This window comes from Meles meles, chromosome 17, assembly GCF_922984935.1.
Source record: "Meles meles chromosome 17, mMelMel3.1 paternal haplotype, whole genome shotgun sequence".
NCBI classification, from domain to species: domain Eukaryota; kingdom Metazoa; phylum Chordata; class Mammalia; order Carnivora; family Mustelidae; genus Meles; species Meles meles.
The window spans coordinates 42272710-42294802 of record NC_060082.1 but is presented as its reverse complement, the minus strand read 5'-3'; the positions used below and the strand labels follow the sequence as shown (position 1 = coordinate 42294802).

Sequence of the window (22093 nt, the reverse complement as noted above, 5' to 3'; positions counted from 1 at the left end):
GGTTGATTTGCATGTTGCTTGGAAAACACAGGCACTCTGAGATGAACTGGATCATGCTTGCCTCATAATTCTCAAATACAATCCCAGATAGGAGTGTGCATGTGGGTGAGGACACATGTATTTTGCTGGTTTCCTACATAATAACAAGAACTCACAAACTGGACAAGTGGATAAGCACTGGCTGGTTTTGACCTTGGGATTCTCCAGGAGTCAAAAAAATAAAGTAGCCAGTACAGATGAAATACAATTTAGGAATGTGGATTTGTTCTGGACTTGTGCTCTGAAATCCCTCTAGACTCGACAGGCATTTTTTCCAAATTGAACCGTAGGTGGCTGGTAAAAAATAAGACACAGCTGGGTTTGTCCAGGAGAAGTTGCTCCAGAGAAAATGACCATGTTACTCCCAGTTCAAAACAAAACATATGAACTTAAAGGAAGGTTCCCAGTTGGCGTTCACACAGGTGATAGTTGCTGCCCAGCACAGAGCTTGCCAACTTGACTTCATGTTGTTAAAATATTCCCCATGAACATGGTTTTAGCCAATAACTCTAAGATTTCATGTGAAACTTTGGCCTGACCATGGCTTTCAGGGGGCTCTGGTAGAAAGATCTTGTCTGCCTCTGAAGCCCTATTAGCTCTTGGTACCCATGAAATCAACGATAGGAATTGTTTTTTCACACTGTGCTTTCTGTCTTTTCCCCATAACTACCCTGTTTCTTGTAGGAATTGATCCCCCCAAAGACATCACGATTAGCAACGTGACCAAGGACTCAGTTATGGTCTCCTGGAGCCCTCCTGTTGCATCTTTTGATTACTACCGAGTTTCCTATCGGCCAACACAAGGTAATAAAGTTATTTGATTTCTCACAAGTGGATGGGATTTGGAGCTAAGTGAAGGTTGTGATGGGACAAGGATATCGGCCCCCTCCACACACCGCCTGCATTCTTCTCCTCTCTGTGGCATGTTTCAGCATGAGAGTGGGGGAAGGAGGAGCAGCCAAGAAACCCTGAACTCACCAACTCCTCTCACAAAAGTCTTGACTATATTCACCCAGAAAGCAGGCTCTCCACCAGCAGAGTGAACCATGGTAATTGGTCACCTTATCTAAGCAGTGTAGTAAATGACAAAGAACCCTAAATGATTCTGCCAAGAGCCAGAGTCACATTTACCTTCCTGAGAGAGTGAAGTCTAAGACTAGAATCCTGGGGGACGCCTAAAGACTTGGTTGAACTAGATGGAGCCTTAAAGGGAACCATGGTGATGGCGGTTCTATTTCTACCACTCCAGCCAAGTTTTGAGTCAGAAAAAGTTGGTCCAGACCTCCCCTGTTTTCTGCCAGTTCCTACTAGAGCATGACACATTGTTAACAAACTAGAGGGCATGCCCACTTCCAGGGGGGAGTGGGATTGTTTTCCAGATTGTCTCTGGGCTACATGGACCACTCTTTGCAGCCATGATCTCTCAACTGCTTTAAGAAGACCAGCTTGTTAGAAAACCACCTAACCACCTTTTTTCTTTGCTCCAAGGAACCTATAAAATGAGGGGTTGGGACTAGCATGCCAGGCCTCTTCAAGCTCCAACATTCCCAATCTATGGACCATTTCTCCATCCTCCCCCATTGAGTGCTGGGCCTTGAACCCAACTGTGCTTCATGATAAAGTGCTGCCAGAAGCTTCTATGTAGATTATACCATTAGCTATGTTGGTGAAGCATCCATGAATTTTAACAGTGTCTTCTTCTCTTCCTTAGTGGGACGGTTGGACAGCTCAGTGGTGCCCAATACGGTGACTGAATTCACCATCACCAAGCTATATCCAGCTACTGAATACGAAATCAGTCTCAACAGCGTGCGGGGCAGGGAAGAGAGTGAGCGCATCTGTACCCTCATTCACACAGGTAGGCATGTCTCCCTGTTGTAAGCCAAGTCAGGACCCTGGTTGAGGACCTGCAACAGACAGAAGGGGCAAACATGGAGTTGTTCTGGCTAATACAGAGGACACTCCCTCTGGGCTCAGAAGCTCCATTTCTGAGTGCTCTTCTGGCTCACTATGTCATGCAAAGCAATTTATGGTTTCTCTTCCCTCTGTTGTTCCTCTCTAATACTGGGACTTTAGAGAGTAACCCTCTTCTAAGAGTTTTATTGGTTTAGGTCAGAAATTTTCAAGGAATTTTCAATAGGAGAAATGACATTTCGAAGACCCATTATGTAAGAGAATTCCAGAGCAGACATCTGAATCATCTCATCTAATTTTTTTAAATATTTTATTTATTTGACAGAGAGAGAGGTCACAAGTAGGCAGAGAGGCAGGCAGAGAGAGAGGGAGAAACAGGCTCCCCACTGAGCAGAGAGCCCGATGCGGGGCTCGATCCCAGGACCCTGAGATCATGACCTGAGCCAAAGGCAGAGACTTAAACCACTGAGCCACCCAGGCGCCCCTCATCTAATTTTTTAAAAGACTCAGACATGTAAATTTTACCTCAGGGAAGGAAAGGGTTGTTATTTTAGTAATAATCCTCGGGGTCCTGAAGCTCTTCATCCTAGTCAGAAACCACCAAGTCGCTGCGTTGGCTATTGCTTTATGCTCCAAAGGTGGAGGACTTTTTTTGGAAAATGAGCTCCTTGGATGGACCTGAGGACAGGGCTCCTGCACCAGCTCTGTTTCTCCTCCTGCTCTGGCCCCAGAGTCCGCCCACCACGTAGAACTAGGAAAGATTTGCTATAGAAGGCACCAGAGGGAACAGCCAAAGTTTTCTGTCTGCAGACCTAACCTCCCAGTTAAGCTCTCGTTCCCGTTGCACATGGGAAATATCCAGCTTGCCTTGTTAGAACACCAGAATTTCTTGAGGCTGCTTTATTTCCTCAGAGAATGGCATTTCCTGAATGAGGAAAAGGTAACTTAGAATTCCTCACAGCTTTTGTAGATGCTCTCACAGGCCCAGAAACATCTGTAAAGTAATGGCCAAAGAAGCATGCTCTCAGAATGTTTCAGAACCTAAAAAAAATTATTCTTCTAAAAAACACAACAGGACAAAACAAAACACAACAGGATATTCTCATCTTCCCTAGTCTCCTTCCAGGCCTGTAACTACACATAATGCAGCCATGCTTTTGGTCCAGCCTTTCCTCTCCATTAAATTATCCATTAAGGAATCAAGAAATAGTGACTCAAAGTGTTGCCCAGTGAGTCCAAAGAAGCCTCCTACTCACCTTCCTGAAAGTCTTAGAAATTCATGCTAAAGAAATTAGACTTTTTCTCTTTGAGGACTATAAAATGGATTTCAAGAGCCTTCTAACCCCTAAGGTAAAAGAAAGCAGCAACTTGGGTCAAGTTGGGTCAACCCCATTCCTTCAGTTCTTGGTCATAAGCAGCAAGTATCTGTGAGTGGAGATACAGCCACGTACCGACCCAAACCACCCTCCTTCAGGTTCAGACAGAGCTACTGTGGCAACTCCCGATAAACAGATTGCCCACAGAAATGTCTTCTCCTGCTGTTGTTTTAATGTGAGAATTATGATTTTACAACTTTGGTAAATGAGACCTCCTTCAGGGTCTCATAGTTAATCTCAGTGAGATCAAGCTAACTGTAGTCTTCCAAAACTTTTCTTCTTTGTCTCTTTTCATGAGGTTGCATTTGAAGAACTTGTTTTGACAATTCAGATATTAAAATTTAAAAAATATTTCACAGTTGTCACTTCCAAATAAGGAACATAGACAAGCAATGGAAACCTTTAGTTAGAGAACAGGGCCAGATCAACAGCATATCTTGGTCTCCAAGAGTAAATTACATGACACTTAAGTTGAGTTGATAACTTAACTATTATAATAACATCCATTTCTGACATTAATCCCAACTTTATAGAAGGGAAGTGTAGTAAGAAACAAAGGCATAGAGCATGGGCAAATAAGAATAGGAACTTGGTCCCGTGGTGAGCTAACTCTGTTCCCTCCAATAGACACTAGTGGCCTTTAGCCTTGAAAGAATCCTCATGACTCTCTAGGCCATAAAAGGGACCCAAGACTCAATACGAAGGGAGCCTCTGAGTAGCAAAGCAAGAATTCACTCATCATATATGACTCTCAAGGCAACCTGAGTCCCATTCAGTCCTTCCACAAGTATTGGGAACCTTGCAAGTTCTAGGTGTTATGGATACTCCTTGACTTCATGGAACTCTCCCCACACTTTCTGAAGCTCATGAACAGAGATTGTCCCATAAGGAAAGTGCAAACAGCCTGGAAAGCAAATTATCTCATTAACTAAAGAAATATAACAATTCCTCTACGTTCTTAGTTTCTCCATCTAAGTTTAATTGTGTAAAACACAAAAGCCATACCTTGGAATCCCCTGTAGTCCCTGACAGTGCTCTGTGCATAAGGAAGATCTGGGGCCTAACAGGAGGGAACTGCGTACTCGTGAGGAAGAAGGGAAGGGAAAAGAAGTTGGGATCAGAAAGGGAGGAAGGAAAGAGATCTCCAGTCACTTCATTGTTTTGCATGGCACAGCAGCAGACAAGCATGATGGAGGAAACTATAAAAGATAGTTCACTGCACTTCCATCCTTCCATATCTCCTACGTTTACCTGATCTTGCCGGCTCTGTTTCAGCCATGGACAACCCTGTGGATCTGACTGCTAGCAACATTACTCCAACAGAAGCCCTGCTGCAGTGGAAGCCTCCAGTGGGTCAAGTGGAGAACTACGTCATTATTCTCACACACTTTGCAGGTGAATATTTATATCTATGCATTGGGCAGGTGGGAATGGTGGGGATAGGCGCTGAAGGCTATTATGAAAGTTTTAAAAAAAAAAAAAAAGGACATTTTATCAATGTGAGGGACATCTTAGAAATTTTCCTGCTTTACTTTCCCTGTAAAGCTCTAAAAATGTCCCTAAACTCTATAACCTATATCAACTACAGGCACTCAGAAAGTTTCCTGAGTTGGAAAGGTACAACAAGGGCATGTAAACAAAAACAAATATAAAAAACAGGGGAATAGCACTTGGAAGACAAAGTTCAGAATTGAACTAAGACTTGCCCCCAAATGCTATAGGGAAGAAAGCACACTTTTCTATATGTTTATAGAGCAAGAAAAACACTAAAGCACGATGCTTGTAGCAAATAACACATGGTAACAAAGCATCCAGAGCTAGCAAACTCCTGTTGCTTTAGTCTGGTCTACCCATATCCAACGCCAAAGTTTGAGCCCCCATGAAGTCTGGAGTTTGTCTTTCCACCATGCTTGTTCACCTTACGCTATTTGAAGTTGAATAAAGAAGCCCAAAACACAATAAATGTTGAGTAATTCAAGTATCTAAGCCTGGGAAAGTTATTTCCTTGCCTAAATTATACATGTGATCACAGAACTATTGTGGGTTATATTCAGCAATCCAGAGAACAGAGATACCAGAAAACAAAAGATAAGCAGATGTCTTAATTTTCAAAAAATGACAGAGAAAGCCAAGTTTGTAAACTGTAAAGTAAACTGATTATTAAAGCTTGGGAAAATAAAAACCAAAACAGACTATTAAATAAATTGGAAAAATATATCAGCACAGGGCCACCAAGAGTAAGTTTTACCAAAGCCATTTTATATCTTTTGTTTAGAATTGGCAAATCTGCTAGCACACTTGGATTTCAGCAAGGCTTCAGAAAAACCCACTTATCACTTAGATGGAAAAATAAATGATGAATCATATTTGGAGTAACATAGACTGGTAGCCAATTGAATAGTGCTCCTCAAGAATGAATATCATGACTACAGATACATCATAACCCATCTATGTGTATGCACAATCAATTTCAACTCCGGCCCCCTCTCCTTGCATGTCACAGGCCTGCATTTCTTAACTCCTACCACGCCTTCCCAGACCACCATGCATTTGCACGCATTATTTCCTCTACCTGGAAATTCCCTCCGCACATGTCTTCCTAGACAAACCCATAAAACTATGTCCTCTGTCAAAGCTTCCGGTGTTCCCACCCGCCTGCTCACGGGTGCAAAGTACGTGGCTCCATCATGGCAACTGATTTCCATTCATTCAACAAATGTTTTGGAATGTCCTCCCACGAGCCATACACTCAACAAGGCTGTAAGGATTCATAGACAAAACTTGGGTGCTTCTCCTCATGGAACTCACTTCTGGTGATGACGAGATGGGCACATGGTTAGAACCCAATATGAGTAGTGCTGTGATAGAGGCAATCCCAAAACAGCTTGGGCCACATTGGATGGATCACTCCTTGGGGGTGAGTGTATGGAGGGGAAGAAAGAAGGCAGATCTTAGATAAAGCTAGAGAAGGAGAAGAGAAGGCAGAGAATTCTAAGACAAAGAGCAGCCTGAGTGCATCTGTGGAGATACAAGAGACCATGAGGACTTTGGAGCAACTGTCATGGTTTGATGTTGCCAGAGCAGTGGCCGCAGGCAGGATGTTGCAAATGACAGTCATTATGTTTGTTCTTTCAAAGAGCTGGTTTGGATTTTTACTTATTTGCATGCCTTCTATGCCTTTAGACCCCCAAAAAACTTGAAACCTCAGACCCTACCCAGTTTGGGGAAGTGCCCGGTAAACTTTCTTAAATGCTGAATGACTCCGGAGTATTCTAAAGACACCGTAAAGAGTTTGGCCCTGCTCGTACAAGCAGTTTTATTGACAGCTAAATGAACACAGAGAAGACACACGTACCACATTTGTATATAAAACGAAACCGTGTAAGTCAACGATGGTGTAAGAGCACCATATGGTGAGAGATGGTCGCTGTGTTTGCGGTGAGCGTAGCTAGAGAAGTTGAATCACTCTGTGATGCACCTGTGAATGGTACTTAAATAAAAATTTTTTAAAACTGTGATCAGTAGAAACCAAATTCAAATATACTTCAATAAACTGAACCAGTGGTCTAAAACTCAATCGACGAGGCAAAATGCAGTAGAAATAAACGCAAAGAATCAATGATTTTAGAATTGCCACATGCTTGTAACAGTGGTTGGAGATAAATTTTTGCAGCCTAGAGGAGAGAGGACAGGACTAGGAGGTGTGGCGGGAAGAAGGAGCCACGTAGACAAAGGATTCAGCGTACTCTTTGTAACCCCAGTGGCCTGAGTAGAAGTCGTGGAAAGATAATCTGGCCTCCAAATAAGGACTATCTTTCTCAACTAAGAGGCAAAACGAGATGAGAGGGCTGTGGAAAACAATGCTAAGCTAGATAACCTTTAGGAGATTCTTTCCAAAATTCTCTAATACTGAGTCTTTATGAAATGCCTTTGCATTTGGAAGGGCTTTCCTAGGTGGAATAGCCTTACTCAATTCTTACCATGTTCATCGGATTTCAGTTGCTGGAGAGACCATCCTGGTTGATGGAGGCAGCGAGGAATTCCAGCTTTCTGGCCTGTTTCCTAGTACCCATTACACTGTCAATATGTATGCCACCAGTGGGCCTCTCACCAGTGGCACCATCAGCACCAACTTCTCTACCCGTGAGTACCTGGCTGGCTACACATCCAGCGTCCCACATGCTTTTTGTCCCTAGACTCGATGACAGACTTTGCACTTTGGACAGTGCAGTCACGAGCTATTTGTATTTCGGTGGACTGCTGCCCAAACGCCAGGGAAAGTGAGCTGCGGCTCTCAGGCAATGGACACGTGTCTGTTTCCCGCTCTCATTCTTGGTCTGGCTGACAGCTGTAGATCCAGGCCGAGAGAGGCCAATACTGGACATGCATCTGGCCCAGAGAAATCTGCTGCCTGTTACAGGGCTTGATACTTGGGAACAGTTGCTGAGCACAGTCACAGCCAGAACACTAGACAGAGGTATAAATGTGGGAATGGTGTAAGCCCAGGGGTGAACTCAACAGACATGCTGACTTAATAAGGTCATGATTTCCGACATAGGTCAGATCGGAAGTTGTCCCACCTAGGCCCCGAGGCCCAGATGAGGGAAGGGGGGAAGAGTTGCAGGGATGATCATGACACTGACTGATGCTTTTCTGACCCAGGAGCACCCTTTCTGCTCCTGTCCAAGATAGAACTAGGGTCAGCGTGTGAGCAGCCCAGAGACCACATAGGTGGGCAAAGAGATACACATGCCTGGGATGGAATCAAACAGAGAGGAGCTGAAGAGGCAGGCACTCCTGGTATTTTCTACCTTTTTTGTAGTCCTGGACCCTCCTGCAAACCTGACGGCCAGTGAAGTCACCAGACAAAGTGCCCTGATCTCCTGGCAGCCTCCCAGAGCAGAGATTGAGAACTACATCTTAACCTACAGATCCACTGATGGAAGCCGCAAGGTGAGATTTTTTCTGTAAGGGGGATTTTTTTCTTAAGCAGTCCAAAGGGAGCAAATGGGGTTTGCCAGATGGATACATACACGCTGTTGAGGAAAGGGCCTGAGTCTGCCAGCCAGAGATGTTGGTGCTAGTCCTGGCTTCGCTGTTACTCCCTTCATAAGTTGAAGCAAACCATGAAACCCCCCAAAGCCTTAGTCTCTGGTCCAGATAAAGGGGGTGTCTACCTCCACGGCTTCACTTGATTGTGGTGGGGCTTTCAATATGGTGATGCGAAGAGCATTGGAAACTTCCAAACCTACATAAGTACATAGTTTTGGGGAAAAAAATTTCGATAGCAGGGCCAAGCAAACATGAGCTGGAGACCAAATTCAACAGTCTTTTATGCCTCTTAATAAGCATTATAAAGGCTACATCTGTATAGCCTGCAGTGACGAGATGACAAATTTCTGTGTTATATGATCAGATGAAACAGTATTTCTAGAACACGGGTTGTCAAACTTCTGTTCACAATGAAATCCTTTTTTTTTTTTTAAGTGCAATTATAGTCAGAAGTCGAATATATACAGTAGATTTAAGCAGAGTTAGTCTGTTGGATATGGAGTATGGAGGCCTAGGATTCTCCCTCCCCAGGTCCTGAGGAACCTCGTACACTCAGAAAACCACTGGATTCAATTCCCTTGCCTGCCTTTATGCCAATGTGCATCTGAGAGGCAGGAGGTGCCTAGATCTCACACAGGAGCTGTCCTCTCTGCTTATGGGCTGAGTTCTCTCCTTGTTCTGGAATGGAGAGCACACAATGGCCATGGCAATGTTGACCCAGCTAGTCGTGGGCTCTAGGCTTTCCTTCCCAGCTCCTCTCAACGGAATGCTGGTCACTCCCTTCCACCTGCCTCCCTGGCTTGTTCCACAGGAGCTGATCGTGGATGCAGAGGACACATGGATCCGACTGGAGGGTCTGTCTGAGAGCACAGACTACACAGTGCTCCTTCGGGCAGCCCAGGACACCGCCCGGAGCAGCCTCACCTCTACCACCTTCACCACAGGTGAGAAACACCACCCCCGTGACGCCCCTTCTTCCCTGCATGACGTCTGGCTCCTCCGCAGCTTCTGCAGGGGCTTGGTCAGGGAGGAACCTCCCAGAGAAACTCTTCCTGTGAAGGACAGTAAGGGTTTCTTCCACTCCCCATTTCCCCCTTCCAAGGCCCTGCCAGGAAATTTCTACCTACCAAGGTAACCCTAGGAACCAGTAGCACAAATTCCTGGTCCTCCTGGACCCACTAAATGCACCAAGTGAAGACATCAGATTCAGATTTTCTGCAAGTGTTTTCCCAGCAAAGTTCATCCTTCCCTCCTTGATTCCTCTGCTGCCTATAACCAGAGAATCACTTAATAAAAGCGCCAAGAGTAAACCCTCCATATTAAATCTAGGGTTCTTCTCCATACACAAAGTACTTTTGCATCCTGTGGTCTCAACGAACAACTCGTGGGGAGGGACTTATTACCCCCATTTCACAGATGATGAAACAGAGTGCATGGAAATCAAATAACTTGCGTGGTTGGTAAGTGGCTGGGTCAGACTACAACCAGGGTCTTCTGCTTCTGAATCCAACTGCTCCTCCTGCCTTCCTCCAAATAAGTATCAGGAGAAATTACCTGAAAATGCCCATAAGGGATAAGAGTGTCCTAATTTGTATAGGAAGAAATAAGCTAACAATAGGCACTGTTCTGACTGCATTACATGTATTACCTAATTCAGTCATCATGACAGCCTACGAAGTATGTTCTATTATCCCCATTCACAGAGGAGGAAATTGAGCCACATGGGAGGTAACTCATCCAAGACCCCCACTGCTCTTATGTAAGAGAACTGGGATTTGACTCCAGTTGATCTGGTTGTGGAGACTGTGTCTGTTACCAATCCATTCTGTCACTTCCCAGGGTCCCTATCTAGAGTCTGTATTGTGGAACTGCCCAGTCCAGACTTTGAACTGTCTTCCTGCCCCACATCGTAGGGGTTTGGCTATGCACATTTGTGGGGCAAGTGTGAGCATATCCCTTATCCCTCGATGTATGTCTGCCTGCCATCCCAGCATACCAGGATGACTGGAATCCTGCCTTGTCCCAGAGCCCATTCCCCCAATCGTGAAGGAGGTGACAGAAGATCCCCCATCCCTACCCAGGTGCCTCTCTCTGTGGACTTGTTCTAAATGACAAAGCAGGACAATGGATCAAACACACCCAAATGTTACCAGTGGATCTTTAGGGTAGTGAGGTTATGAATCAGTCCTCTTTCCCCTCCTTGTTTACATTTTTAATATCTTACAGAGTGTCTACAATGACTAAATTAATCAGAAAAACATTTTTTTAATTAAAAAACAAAAATAAGCTTCAGTCACATCACCAAACATGAATCTAAGGTCTTGACCAAGTAGAACTTGGATGACACTTGATCTCTCTATGGAGCTGATGTCAATTACACTCACCCTCCATACTCTTTCACAGAGTGGCTTATCTCAGTGTCAAGGTGCTACCCTCCCGTGTCCAAGCCCTTCCCTGCATATTCACAGGTTAAAGGGTCTTCCATGGTCCTTCTTTTCAAGCTACTACCCAAAGACCCATGGACTGGAGCTTTTCACTGAATTAAGAATTTCTTTCCCATAAAAAGGACACAGATGACAGAAACATAAACAGAGCTCCCAATTTGCATATTTATTAGGTCTAAATCATCCCCCAAATGCATTGATTTCAGTGCTTGCTCAGTGTCGTATAAGTTTTAATTCCCATGCTAGCAATGCCGCAGCTAGGTTGTGAGCAGTACGACAATATGCCTTAGGTTTCTGCAGTATCTGGCAACGGTGCCTTGCTCAGATCTACCTGGGCTATCCTACTCTACCAGCTTCTGTGCCCGCCACTGGCTGTTTCATAAAGACAAAGAAACAAACACCTAGCTACATCCTCATGGTCTCTCCGCACTGTTCACCAAACAAAGCCACTACTACACTGGCCTCCTCTCCAGATTTTCATGAACAGTTAACCCTCTGCTCATTGGATCTCACTGAGGCTCCAGCGGGATTTGGGATTCCAGACCCAAACTATTGAACACCCCTGTGGCAGCTTCGTGTAAGAGAGGCCAGTGGAGCAAAAGTATATCCATGTTTGGAAGCCCTTGCCAAGTTTGACTATAAAGCTCAAATTCAAATTTAAGTCATTGATGCATACCACACTCTGCTGATTTTGTCATAGAGATTTATCAGAACCCACTGAAATGACCAGGTGCAGAACGAGAAGTTTGTGGACAGAAGTAAAGCACAGGAAAGTACCTTGCACAAAGCCTGACAAATAGCAGATGTGATAAATGCTGGTTGAGTAGAATAGTTGCAGCTGTAGAGCATGGAAGAGGGGTTTCTGGTGGAAAAAAAAAAAAGCTATAGGAGATTTTCAACATCCATCACAGGTATGGGACAGGCAAAGAGGTTCTTCCTTCAGAGTATGATGCCCAAAGTCCCTCTAATTTCAGGTTCTTTCTCCCACCCCAAATGTAAATTTCCGGGAACGAATTACACTAAGCCTATACGTGTCAACATTAGTGAGTCTTCACTGCCTGTGCCATGCCCCTCCCCCACTGTTCCTAGCCCCTGCCCTCCAACTCCCCCGCCAAAAGCATACTATACTAAGGAGGAAAAGAACGTGAGAGTACCAGCTTCCTAAATGTGGGAATCAGGATGTTCTCAAGAAGGCAAAGATTCGAGTTTGCCTGATGGGTGGCTTGAGCCAGACACCTTGAGGAGTCCAGGAGAAGGGGCCTCCAGGGTACAGGGTGGATGATACTCACACCAGGATCCTCCTGTCATCCCTAGAGATCACCTAAAGATCCCTTAAGATTGGGCTTCCTCTGGGAAGAGTGGTCACAGAGGCTGTGCCTTGAACCCGATTCTGCCTGCCCTGACACTAAACACTTCCCAGCTCATCCTCTCCCTGCCTCTCTAATGGGACCCTCACTGACACCCCCCACATGACACACACATACAGGGGAGCCACTTAGTTCACCTTCATGCTCCATCTGTGGTCCCCTATTTGCCTAAAAAGAAGAAAGGGAGAAGGAGAAGAGGGAAAAGGAGGAGGAGGTGGAAGAGGAGGAGGAGGAGGAGGAGAAGGGGAAGAAGAAGGAGGAGGAGGAGAAGACAGAAGCAAAAATGAAGAGCAGAGAGTCATTTCACTTCCTTGAAAGACTGGAGTGCTGCCAGTCTGAACCCCATGAATTATTCCTGCTGAGCAAGACGTCTGAAAAAAACACCAGAGCATCCTATGTGACAGCAAATCAGGGCTGATGGATTTAGAGGCTAATTTCATTCTAGTAACCAGCATCCTTTCCGACTTCATTGACAGTACCTGAGCTTTCCACTTAGCAGCATCCTATTCTTAGGATGGGCTGATCTCAGCTGATTGTTCTACGCATTTTTTATGCCTGGTCTTATGGAACGAAAGAGCCTAGAGCCCTGAGTGGCCTCCATCCACCGACAAATCCTCTTCTTGCCTTCGGTGGGCCAAAATAAGAGACTCATTTCAAGCAGATGTCTACTTAATGGTCTGGAAAAGAGTTTCGATGTTTTTAAAAATAAGAGAGAAAGAAAGAGAACCAAAAGAAAAGAACTCACTTCCACAAAACCTCAAAAACTTTTCTTTGATCAAGATATCTTCCCTTGTTGCCTTCCTGCCATTTCATTCTTTCCATCATGTTAATAGCTTCCTGTCCTCTTGTCTTTGGTGTTTGCACAAGACTCTGGGGGGAATTAAATACAAGTAGTATAGAAGAGAAAAAATATGGATACATTATTTATAATTTACTGTCGCCTGAAATTTCATTCAAGGTCTACTTGTCTTTCAGAGACATGAATATAAATGAGGAAACAAATATTCCCCGTAGAGCAACAGAGAGTTGGTGAAATGATCTTCTGAGAGGCAGGTTTCATTGTCTCTTTTAATACTATAAGAAGCAAACAAGACGCTCACTAAAGCTTGTCCTCAGAGACAGTGAACACTATAAAATAGGTTGTCTTGACCTTGAGGTTAAGCGAAGACAATCATTTGTGGAGGTGCCCAGAGATGAGTAATGAGAAGTTTTCTTTATTGCCTTTGCTCCAGTCCTATCCCACATCCAGGCTGAGCTGCTCTCTGGGGCTTTTCACAAAAACTCTGGGAGTCTACTCTAACACAAGCTACAATTTTTGAAGCTGTAAAAGTTAGTAAAGTTTGGCAAATCCTGGGTCCTGGGACGACAGATAGTGGATCATGCAAATCCATGTAATTATCACTTGGGAAGTCCAGTGACCACTGTCCACCGCTTTCTATTCTTACATACACCACACTTCCGCCTTGACCAAAGTAGGGAAACAGGGGGCTTCTCTCTGCTCCACTACTTAGAAACAGTTGGACTGCTGCTGGCTTCATGGAAACAAGCAACGCCCCGCCCCCAAAGGAGAAGTCCACCTTCTCCTTCCCTTGACACCTGATTGTGTGGAAGGAGGCAGGGCACTAAGCAGAGGCAGGGCACTAAGCACTGCATTTGAACAAACCATTCCATAAGTCCAATGGGGATAGATGGGTGGGTCTCAGAGGAGCCATCTGAATCAACCATACCACTCAGTTTATCTCCCATCGCCAATGTCAATCTCCAGCAAGATCCCTCTCTGTACCTGTACATTTCTTTCCTCCTAGCCTCATCTCTTCGTCCACCTTTTATATGCAACCATTCTGAATGGTTGCAATAATGAATGTGTTGAATCTGTGCCCTCTTGTTTATATGTGTTTTTGGAAAAATGTGTTCTTGGAAAAGTTTTGAGTAGAAATATTTTAAAGATATGTAAATGGTATTGGACTAGGTAACTCATCCCTTGTTCCCCTGTTTTCTACTCATTGCTAGTTTTAGGATCCACCCATGTCGTATGTGCATCTAGTCTTTGCTTCCAACTGTTACAAAATACTGCATGCTGTTCACCCATCACTTTAACCTCCCAAGATGGACATCAGACAGTCCCCAACCTCCCACACTACAAATGGTGTTGCCGAGAGTACCTTGTATGTGTCCACTTGTGGGTCAGTGAGGCAATACCTTTGGGATATACACCCGGAAGAGGAATGACTGGGTCGTGGGTATGTGTTTGCACTGTTTAATGGAGTATTGCTCTTTGAGATGGATATTCTAGTCCACAACCCCTACAACAGGGCAGGAAAGCACCTGTTTCCTAATGACATGTATCATTTCTAACGACTTGACATGACCCAACTTTGTAACTTCTGACAGTCTAATAGGCATAATTGATATTTCATTTTCTAGATGAATTTCTTTAAATAATAACAAGTTTGAGTTTATACATCTCATCTATGCTTGTTAGCCTTTCAGGTTGCCTTTTTCTGTAAATTGTCTGTTCACATTGTCTATCTTTCTATCAGACTTCCTGTGCTAGATGAGTAATAGCTATCATTATTTGAGCTTTTAAAGTCTTTATGTTTTTCCCTGCCTGTGGGACACAAAGATACTCTTCTATACATACCTTTATTATCTTTCTACATTTTTCTTATATTTAGTCTATTTTCAATATTATGGTATCAAGTTAGGATGTAGTTTTCTTTGTCTTTGTATGTGAGCCAATTTCCTCAGCGTCATTTACTAAATAATCCATCTATTCTCCATTAATTTGTGGTGTTTTACTGTTTATTAAGCTCCCATATGTACATGAATCTGTCTCCGAACTCTGAACTCATATTGTAGTCCATGATCTATTTATCTGTTCTTTTGTGAACACTACATTGTGTTTTCATATCTGTTACTTAATATCTTAACATTAATCTCTCCATAACTGATAAAACAAAGAATTGTTTTACCTCACTTTTCTTTTTCGATTCGACATAGCTCTTTGGTGACCTTTGTTTTTCATAGAACAAGTTTATCAAGTTCCCCAAAAGAAATCTCAACTTGAATTTAGACTAGAATTGCAATAAATGTATAAAGTAATTTGGGGACAACTGACATCTTTAGACTACTAAGTCATCCCTTCTAAAAATATATCTCTTCTTTTATTCAAATCATCTTTGTGTTCTTTCATAGGACTCTAAGTATTTCTCATAACGTTATGCTCTTGGCTCATTTCTAAACATTTTATAATTTCTTATTGCTTGATGACTGGTATCGAAATTTAAAAATTATTTTCTAGTTGGTTATTGCTGATATGGAAAAATGCTATGGATTTTTGTGTATTTTTGTATATTGATCCTACACCCAGCAATCCTGCTGAGCTCTTTCATTAACACAAATTATCTATTATTTCTGTTAATATTTTTAGGTAAAAGTTTTATATCATTTACAAATAATGATGGTTTTTATCTATATATTTCTAATACTTATGCCTCTGATTTATTTAATTTTCTTTCCCTGTCACTTTAGCTGGGACCTCAAGAACTATGTTCAGCTAAACAGTGGTACTAGGTAACTTTGACTCATTCTCATTCTTAAAAGGAATGCTTAATGGCAGCTTCATGTTGCATAATTTTTGCTAAGTCTTCATTTTTAGACCTCCTTTTGATGGGGAAAAGAAACAGTTATTTAAGCTTTTCTAAAATAAAATAAATATGTAATTGGCTAATCTTAAATAAACCAGTATAATATTCGCTTAGATTTGAAGTTTAAAACATTTAAGTCACAGAATTTTCTTCTATTTGAAGCTAAGAGTTTTCATGATAAACTTTGTTGCTAAACATTATCCAATGGCTTTTTTCTTCATTGATTGAGTTAATTATATAATGTTTATCCTTTATCTTAATAACGAGATGAAGTACCTTGATAGATTTTTTTTTATACATTTCTTTACATTCCTAGGAGAAACTTCACTGAATGTGATTTTTTTTTTTAATGCACAGCTTGGTTTGATTAGCTAAAATTTCTTTTAGCCTATTTACATCTACAATCATAAGTGACATTGACCTATACATGTTTTCTTGTGTATATACCTCCTTACTGAGTTTTTTGAAATTCGTGTTTCACTAGCTTCATTTAAAAAAAAAAAAATCTGGTCAGTGTTCATGATTTTTTGTACTCTTTCTGGAATAACTTTCAGCAGAACTCATCACTAAAACCACTGGGGATATTTTGTTGTTGTTTTGGTTGTTTCTCTTTGTTTTAGGAACGTGAGATGTTTGACTGGTACTTCTACCAAGGTCTTGGCCAAGGTCTTGGTTTATAGCCAAGGTCTTGGTTTCTTCTTGCACCAGTTGTGACTCTTTCTAACCTTCTAGGAATTTATTCATTTCACCTGAGTCTTAAATTTTAATAGGATAAAATTCTTCAAGAGATTTTAATCTTTACTATATCTGCAGCTCTTTTTCTTTTTTCATTTTATTTTTGTCAGCTTCTCTCTTTATTTCCTAATGAGTCTTATTAATATTAATATTTTCAAAGAACCAGCTTTTGGACTCAAGACCCATGTTCATGTTTCTTTGACCCTATTGATTTCTTAAATAGATTAGTAGGTCTCCCTACAGCAATCCAGGTATTTGAGTATGTTCTCAAACCCCTCTGGGCTCCTCCTCACCCCCTCATTCACCTTCCCCCCAACAAACCCTGCTTAGATTTGGGCTAAAATTGGGTTGTTATAAATAGGCTTTCTTTTTTTTTCTCTTCTTTTATGGTAGTCTTTTATTTAAGGCAAAAATAAGACATTTTACTCAAGTATTTAATCACTCTTTTTAGAACTTTAGCATTTGTTACTCTTCTGAATTGTGTTCTTACTCTAGATTTTCCATAAAGGATTTTGTAAGGCAAATCCTCATGAAATCTCATATGCCTAGAGCATTTTTTTAATCATACCCTCACATTTGAACTGCAGTGTGATCAGAGGTATAAAATGCCAGATTCAAATACTTGTTTCCTTCATATTTTAAAGTATTCAATTGTCTTTTCATATCCAATGTTGTTACTGAGAAGTCTGCTGTCAGTCTGATCTGTGTTCCCCTGGAGGTGGGCTGCTCTTTCTAGAAGCTTTTAGAATGTTTTCTTTATTTTTTACAGTCTTCCACTTCACTATATGTTTTGGGGTTTGTTTTTCTTTTTATCCTCAGTCTGACACTCTGAAAGCCCTGTAAATCAGAGGTGTTTTATCTTTAATTCTGAGACATTTATCTTCATTATTTCTTTAAACACTTCTTTGTTTTTATTTCCCCCTTTTAGCACTTCTTTAGCTAGATGTTGGAATTTATATTCTCTCTTCCAAATCTCTTAACTTTGTCTTTATGTTTTCTTTTCTTTATCTTGACTTTTAGTCTTTTCAGAAAGTTCCTCAATCTGATCATCCAGTTCACTTATTTGTGTTCAGCTGATTCTGAATCCCTCATTCATTCCATCCATTGTGTTCTTACCTTCAACTATTACATTGTTCATGTCTAATAACTCTACTAAATATTCATAATTTTTGTTCTTTTTTCATATTGTTAATATCCTTCCCTACTTCCTTAAAAAAGTGACGTATCAGGCTTAATTTAATCTTGGACCCTCTATTCTAATAATTCTGCGTCAAGTGATGGATGTCATAGTGCTTGTGGTCTTTCTTTCGTGTTAGTCTTACTCTCTAATGATGAATACTCTGGCCTGTGGGCTCATGTTCCTTTGGAGTTATCAACTGCTATGTCTATTATGGGTGTATTAGCGAAGAACAAAGTACATGTGAAAAGGTAGGTAATGATTAGTCCATGACAATATGGGGGAGAAGCAAAAACAGGTCTTCAAATCTCTTTTCTAACCTACTCTCTCTCTCTCTTTTTGTACTGTTTTTTCGGGGTTTTTTGTATCAGGAAAGGCTGGCCTTATTATTCAATAATAGTTGGAAATATTCCCTCCACTTTCATTTTCTGGAAGAGATTGTGTAAAATTGGTGATGTTCCTTTTTTAAATGTTTGCTAGAATTAATAATGAACCCATCTGGGCCCAAAGGTACTTTTTCTAAGGGTCCTAACTACAGATTCAATTTCTTTAATAGTTATCATATTATTCAGGTTAACCATTCATCTTGGGTGACTTTTGGTAGATGGTGATTGTCAAGGAAATGGCCCAGTTCATCTAAGTTGTTAAATTTATTTACACATAATTGTATATACTATTCAGGTGGACAGGGATATGTGATCACTTTATTGGATAGGGGCAGTAAATTTCACCAAACCTCAAACTGTCTGCCATAGGTTGTAGGATGCATTGTGAATGTTATAGAAGGACCTTATATGTCACTATACACAGGTTTCCATCTGACCAGTTTTTAATTGCATTGTCCCAAATGTTTTCAGAAAAACTAATTTTAATTTCTCTTTTTATAATCATAGGGGTGGATATAGATCACATATTATGGTACATTTAATAAATATTGATTGAGCATCTACCATGGGTCAAATACTATTCTAAGTTCTGAGGATAAAGTGCTGAATAAGATGAGCCAGATGCCCTCCCTCCTGAAACTTATATTCAAAGGGATGAAGCAATTGGGAATAGACAAAGGAAGGAAATAGGGTAAATTCAAATAGTGATAATATTATTTAAAAAAATAAACACTAATGGAAAAGGGACAGATACAAGAGCTAACTTCTAGGACAATTTGTATGGGAGAAAGCATTTTCTGATTGTCACTTCCTTCCACTACCATAGACTCTGGCCTCAACTGGGATGGTCAAGGAAGGCCTCCTTTTGAGCTGAGACATTTGAGCCAGGACTTGAATGATCAGAGTGAATCACACAAGAGGAGCATTCCAGACATAGTAGGAGTAATTACCATACTCCAAAGGAGGAATAAGTTTGACATGTTCAGCAGATTAGAAAAGAGCCAGTCAGGTTGGGAAATACAAGGCTTTACCAGAGCATATAGGGCTTTCTAGGCCAAGGTAAGGCTTTCTGATTTTCCTCTAATTGCAATTGGAGCCATTGCACTGAAGAAGCCATTGGAGGGTTTGTTTTTTTTTTTAATTTTTTTTTTATAGATTTATTTTTTTGACAGATAGAGATCACAAGTAGGCAGAGAGAGAGAGAGAGAGGAGGAAGCAGGCTCCCAGCCAAGCAGAGAGCCCGATGCGGGGCTTGATCCCAGGACCCTGGGATCATGACCTGAGCCGAACGCAGAGGCTTTAACCCGCTGAGCCACCCAGGCGCCCCATTGGAGGGTTTTTGGCAAGGGAGAGATAGGATGAGATAGGATCACATCTACAGTACTTAAAAAAAAAATCACTCTTCCAAAAAATGGATAGTGAACATAATTAGGGTCAGAATGGCAGGAAAAGACAAAGCAGGAGGTATTACCATGACCCAGTCCTCTCCCTGCCATGTCCATTCAAGAGCCACAGGGAGGGGCCAGGCTGACAGCTGCCAGTCTGATCGACTAATGTGCCTTAGAACTGGGTCTCCTGATATAAATGAATCCAAGAAATAAGGCAAATTATGTCAGAACATTTCTCTACCACAGTGTCTTCAGCTGATCTCTGAAAGGAAGATTCAGAAGTTTATTGTGTTTACCCATGGTGGGCAGAAGGCAGGTGGTCTACAGAACTTGAGGACCTTCCTCAGAAATGCTTCAAATAAAAGCATCCAAATTGTCTGTTGTTCAGCTGATTCTCTATTCCTATTACATCCTTAAAAGTTTTTGTCACCTCTCCACCCAGACTCCCTCTTGAATGGGTCTTACCTCCAATCTTACCCCCATCGAATTCATTCTTCACCCCACAGGAAGAAAAATCTTTCTAAAAACTTGAGCTTAGGGGCGCCTGGGTGGCTCAGTGGGTTAAGCCACTGCCTTCGGCTCAGGTCATGATCTCGGGGTCCTGGGATTGAGTCCCGCATTGGGCTCTCTGCTCAGCAGGGAGCCTGCTTCCCTCTCTCTCTCTCTCTCTCTGTGCCTGCCTCTCTATCTACTTGTGATCTCTCTCTGTCAAATAAATAAATTAAAAAAAAAATCTTTAACAAAAAAAAAAAAAAAAAAAAACTTGAGCTTAAAGTCCATCAGTGATCTCTTCATTCTGTAGCCCACCTGAGAAGGTTTAACTCCTTAAATGGAATGATCCCATCCCTGCTTACCTTCCTGAGGCTCTCCTTTATCCACCCAACCCAGCTTCTGGCTAACTCCGCAGCTTCCCAAAATAGGCCATGCTTTTTGTGCTGACTTGGGACACCCTTCCCCCACCAGTCTGTAGCTAACTTCTACAGATTACTTCTAACTTCCTAAAATAAGTGTGCTTTCTGATTAGCGCTTGCTAATCCTGTCCCATCCCAAGCTCTGCCGCTCACCCTACCCTCATCAGCACCAAATTTCACCACATGCCCACCTCCACATTTTAATAGTTCCCTCTGCTTATCTCTTTCCCAGAGCACTTAGAACTTGGGGTTATAATTATCTGTTTCTCCCACCAGAGTGTGAGCAATCTGAAAGGTGGGACTGTATCCTTTCATTTTTTATATTATCTCTTAGCCCAGTATTCAGAACCCAACAGATGCCCCCCCATATGTTTGTTGAATAAATACATAAAAGAATAAACAGGTAAATGAATTAGAAGATGCTATTAAAGAGGCTAAAGTGGTAGGTTTTCACAGCCCATGTGGGGCGAACAAGTAACTTTGCCCTATCCATGACCTCAAACTGCCCTCCACAAACCTGCAAGCAAAAACCCACTTCTGGGAAGAACAGCCTAAGCGCTGGTGACCAGAGGCAGTCACCTGTACTTCTGTGGAATGGCACACTTTGCTGTGTAGTTACACAGAGATGTGCACAGGCTGTCCTCAGAGGGAAATCCTGGCATTGTGGCTTTGGTCCTGATGCTAAGGCCAGAAGAAAGGGCAGGAGGCAGATACTCTCCAAAGCCATCAACTCTGGCCATTTTAAAGACTACATCCAAGAACACAAAACAAGTAAGGAACAGAGCAGGGACAGAAGAGTCTCTTCCTTCACTCCCAGCTGGCTGAGGGTAATCTGATTGTGCTGTGTGTCACGTAGCTCGCTTCACTCCACTCCACACTCAGCCTTCAGATGCCCAACACAAACCAATTTCTGAGCAATTCTTCCAGTGAGTGCCTCAGTCCTGTTGATCTCACAATTACATCTAGAAACACTTAACCACAAGACACTTCAGTGTACAGATCACTAGGCATTGCTTTCCTCTTAACCTGGCAATCACCACAGCTTGTGTTTAAACAACAACAACAAAAACAAAAACAACAACAACAAAGCCTCTTTGTCAGGCCAGGCCTCAGTTATTGTACAAAAGGAAACAAAAGCCTTCCAGTTTTGCTCTTGGTCCTAAAATTTCTGCCTTCAGAAGAATTATTGGAATGATCTATGTTAGGGTGAAAGGTGAGATTCTGATGATATTAGATGGTATAACATCCAGAGAGCTAGGGATGCCTGAAATCTGTCCTGACAATGTCCTATGAATGTATGAAATCACAGTATATGCACAAGGAACCCAGCAGAGCAAGAACCAGTGCATTCTTTATTATTAGCTAAGCCAAGTTCTAAGAACCCTCAAAGCAGAATTTTAATAGGAAAACTGGAACACAAGGTTTAAACTCAAGAATAAATGGAATCTCTTATTCCCTCCCTTTACTGTGCCACCCTGTCTAAATCTTGGGACCAGCCTGCTCAAGACATACCTACTGGAGGTACATGGGTGGCTCAGTCAGTTAAGTGTCTGACTCTTGATTTCAGCTCAGGTCACTGATCTCAGGGTTATGAGATGGAGCACCATGTTGGGCTTTGTTCTCCAGGGGAGTCTGCTTGAGGTTTTCTCCCTTCCAC

General features: G+C 42.1%; 1 protein-coding gene across 2 annotated transcripts in view; it reads left to right on the top strand.

Moving 5' to 3' along the window:
* The window catches only part of TNR (tenascin R), a 400251-nt gene that overhangs the window by 360054 nt on the left and 18104 nt on the right, over positions 1-22093 (top strand). For both annotated transcript variants that reach the window (XM_045983701.1, XM_045983702.1), the window contains 6 exons: positions 724-843; positions 1751-1897; positions 4605-4724; positions 7329-7472; positions 8152-8282; positions 9193-9325. In XM_045983701.1, the coding sequence (XP_045839657.1) occupies positions 724-843; positions 1751-1897; positions 4605-4724; positions 7329-7472; positions 8152-8282; positions 9193-9325 (795 nt within the window). The remainder of the gene's footprint in view (positions 1-723; positions 844-1750; positions 1898-4604; positions 4725-7328; positions 7473-8151; positions 8283-9192; positions 9326-22093) is intronic.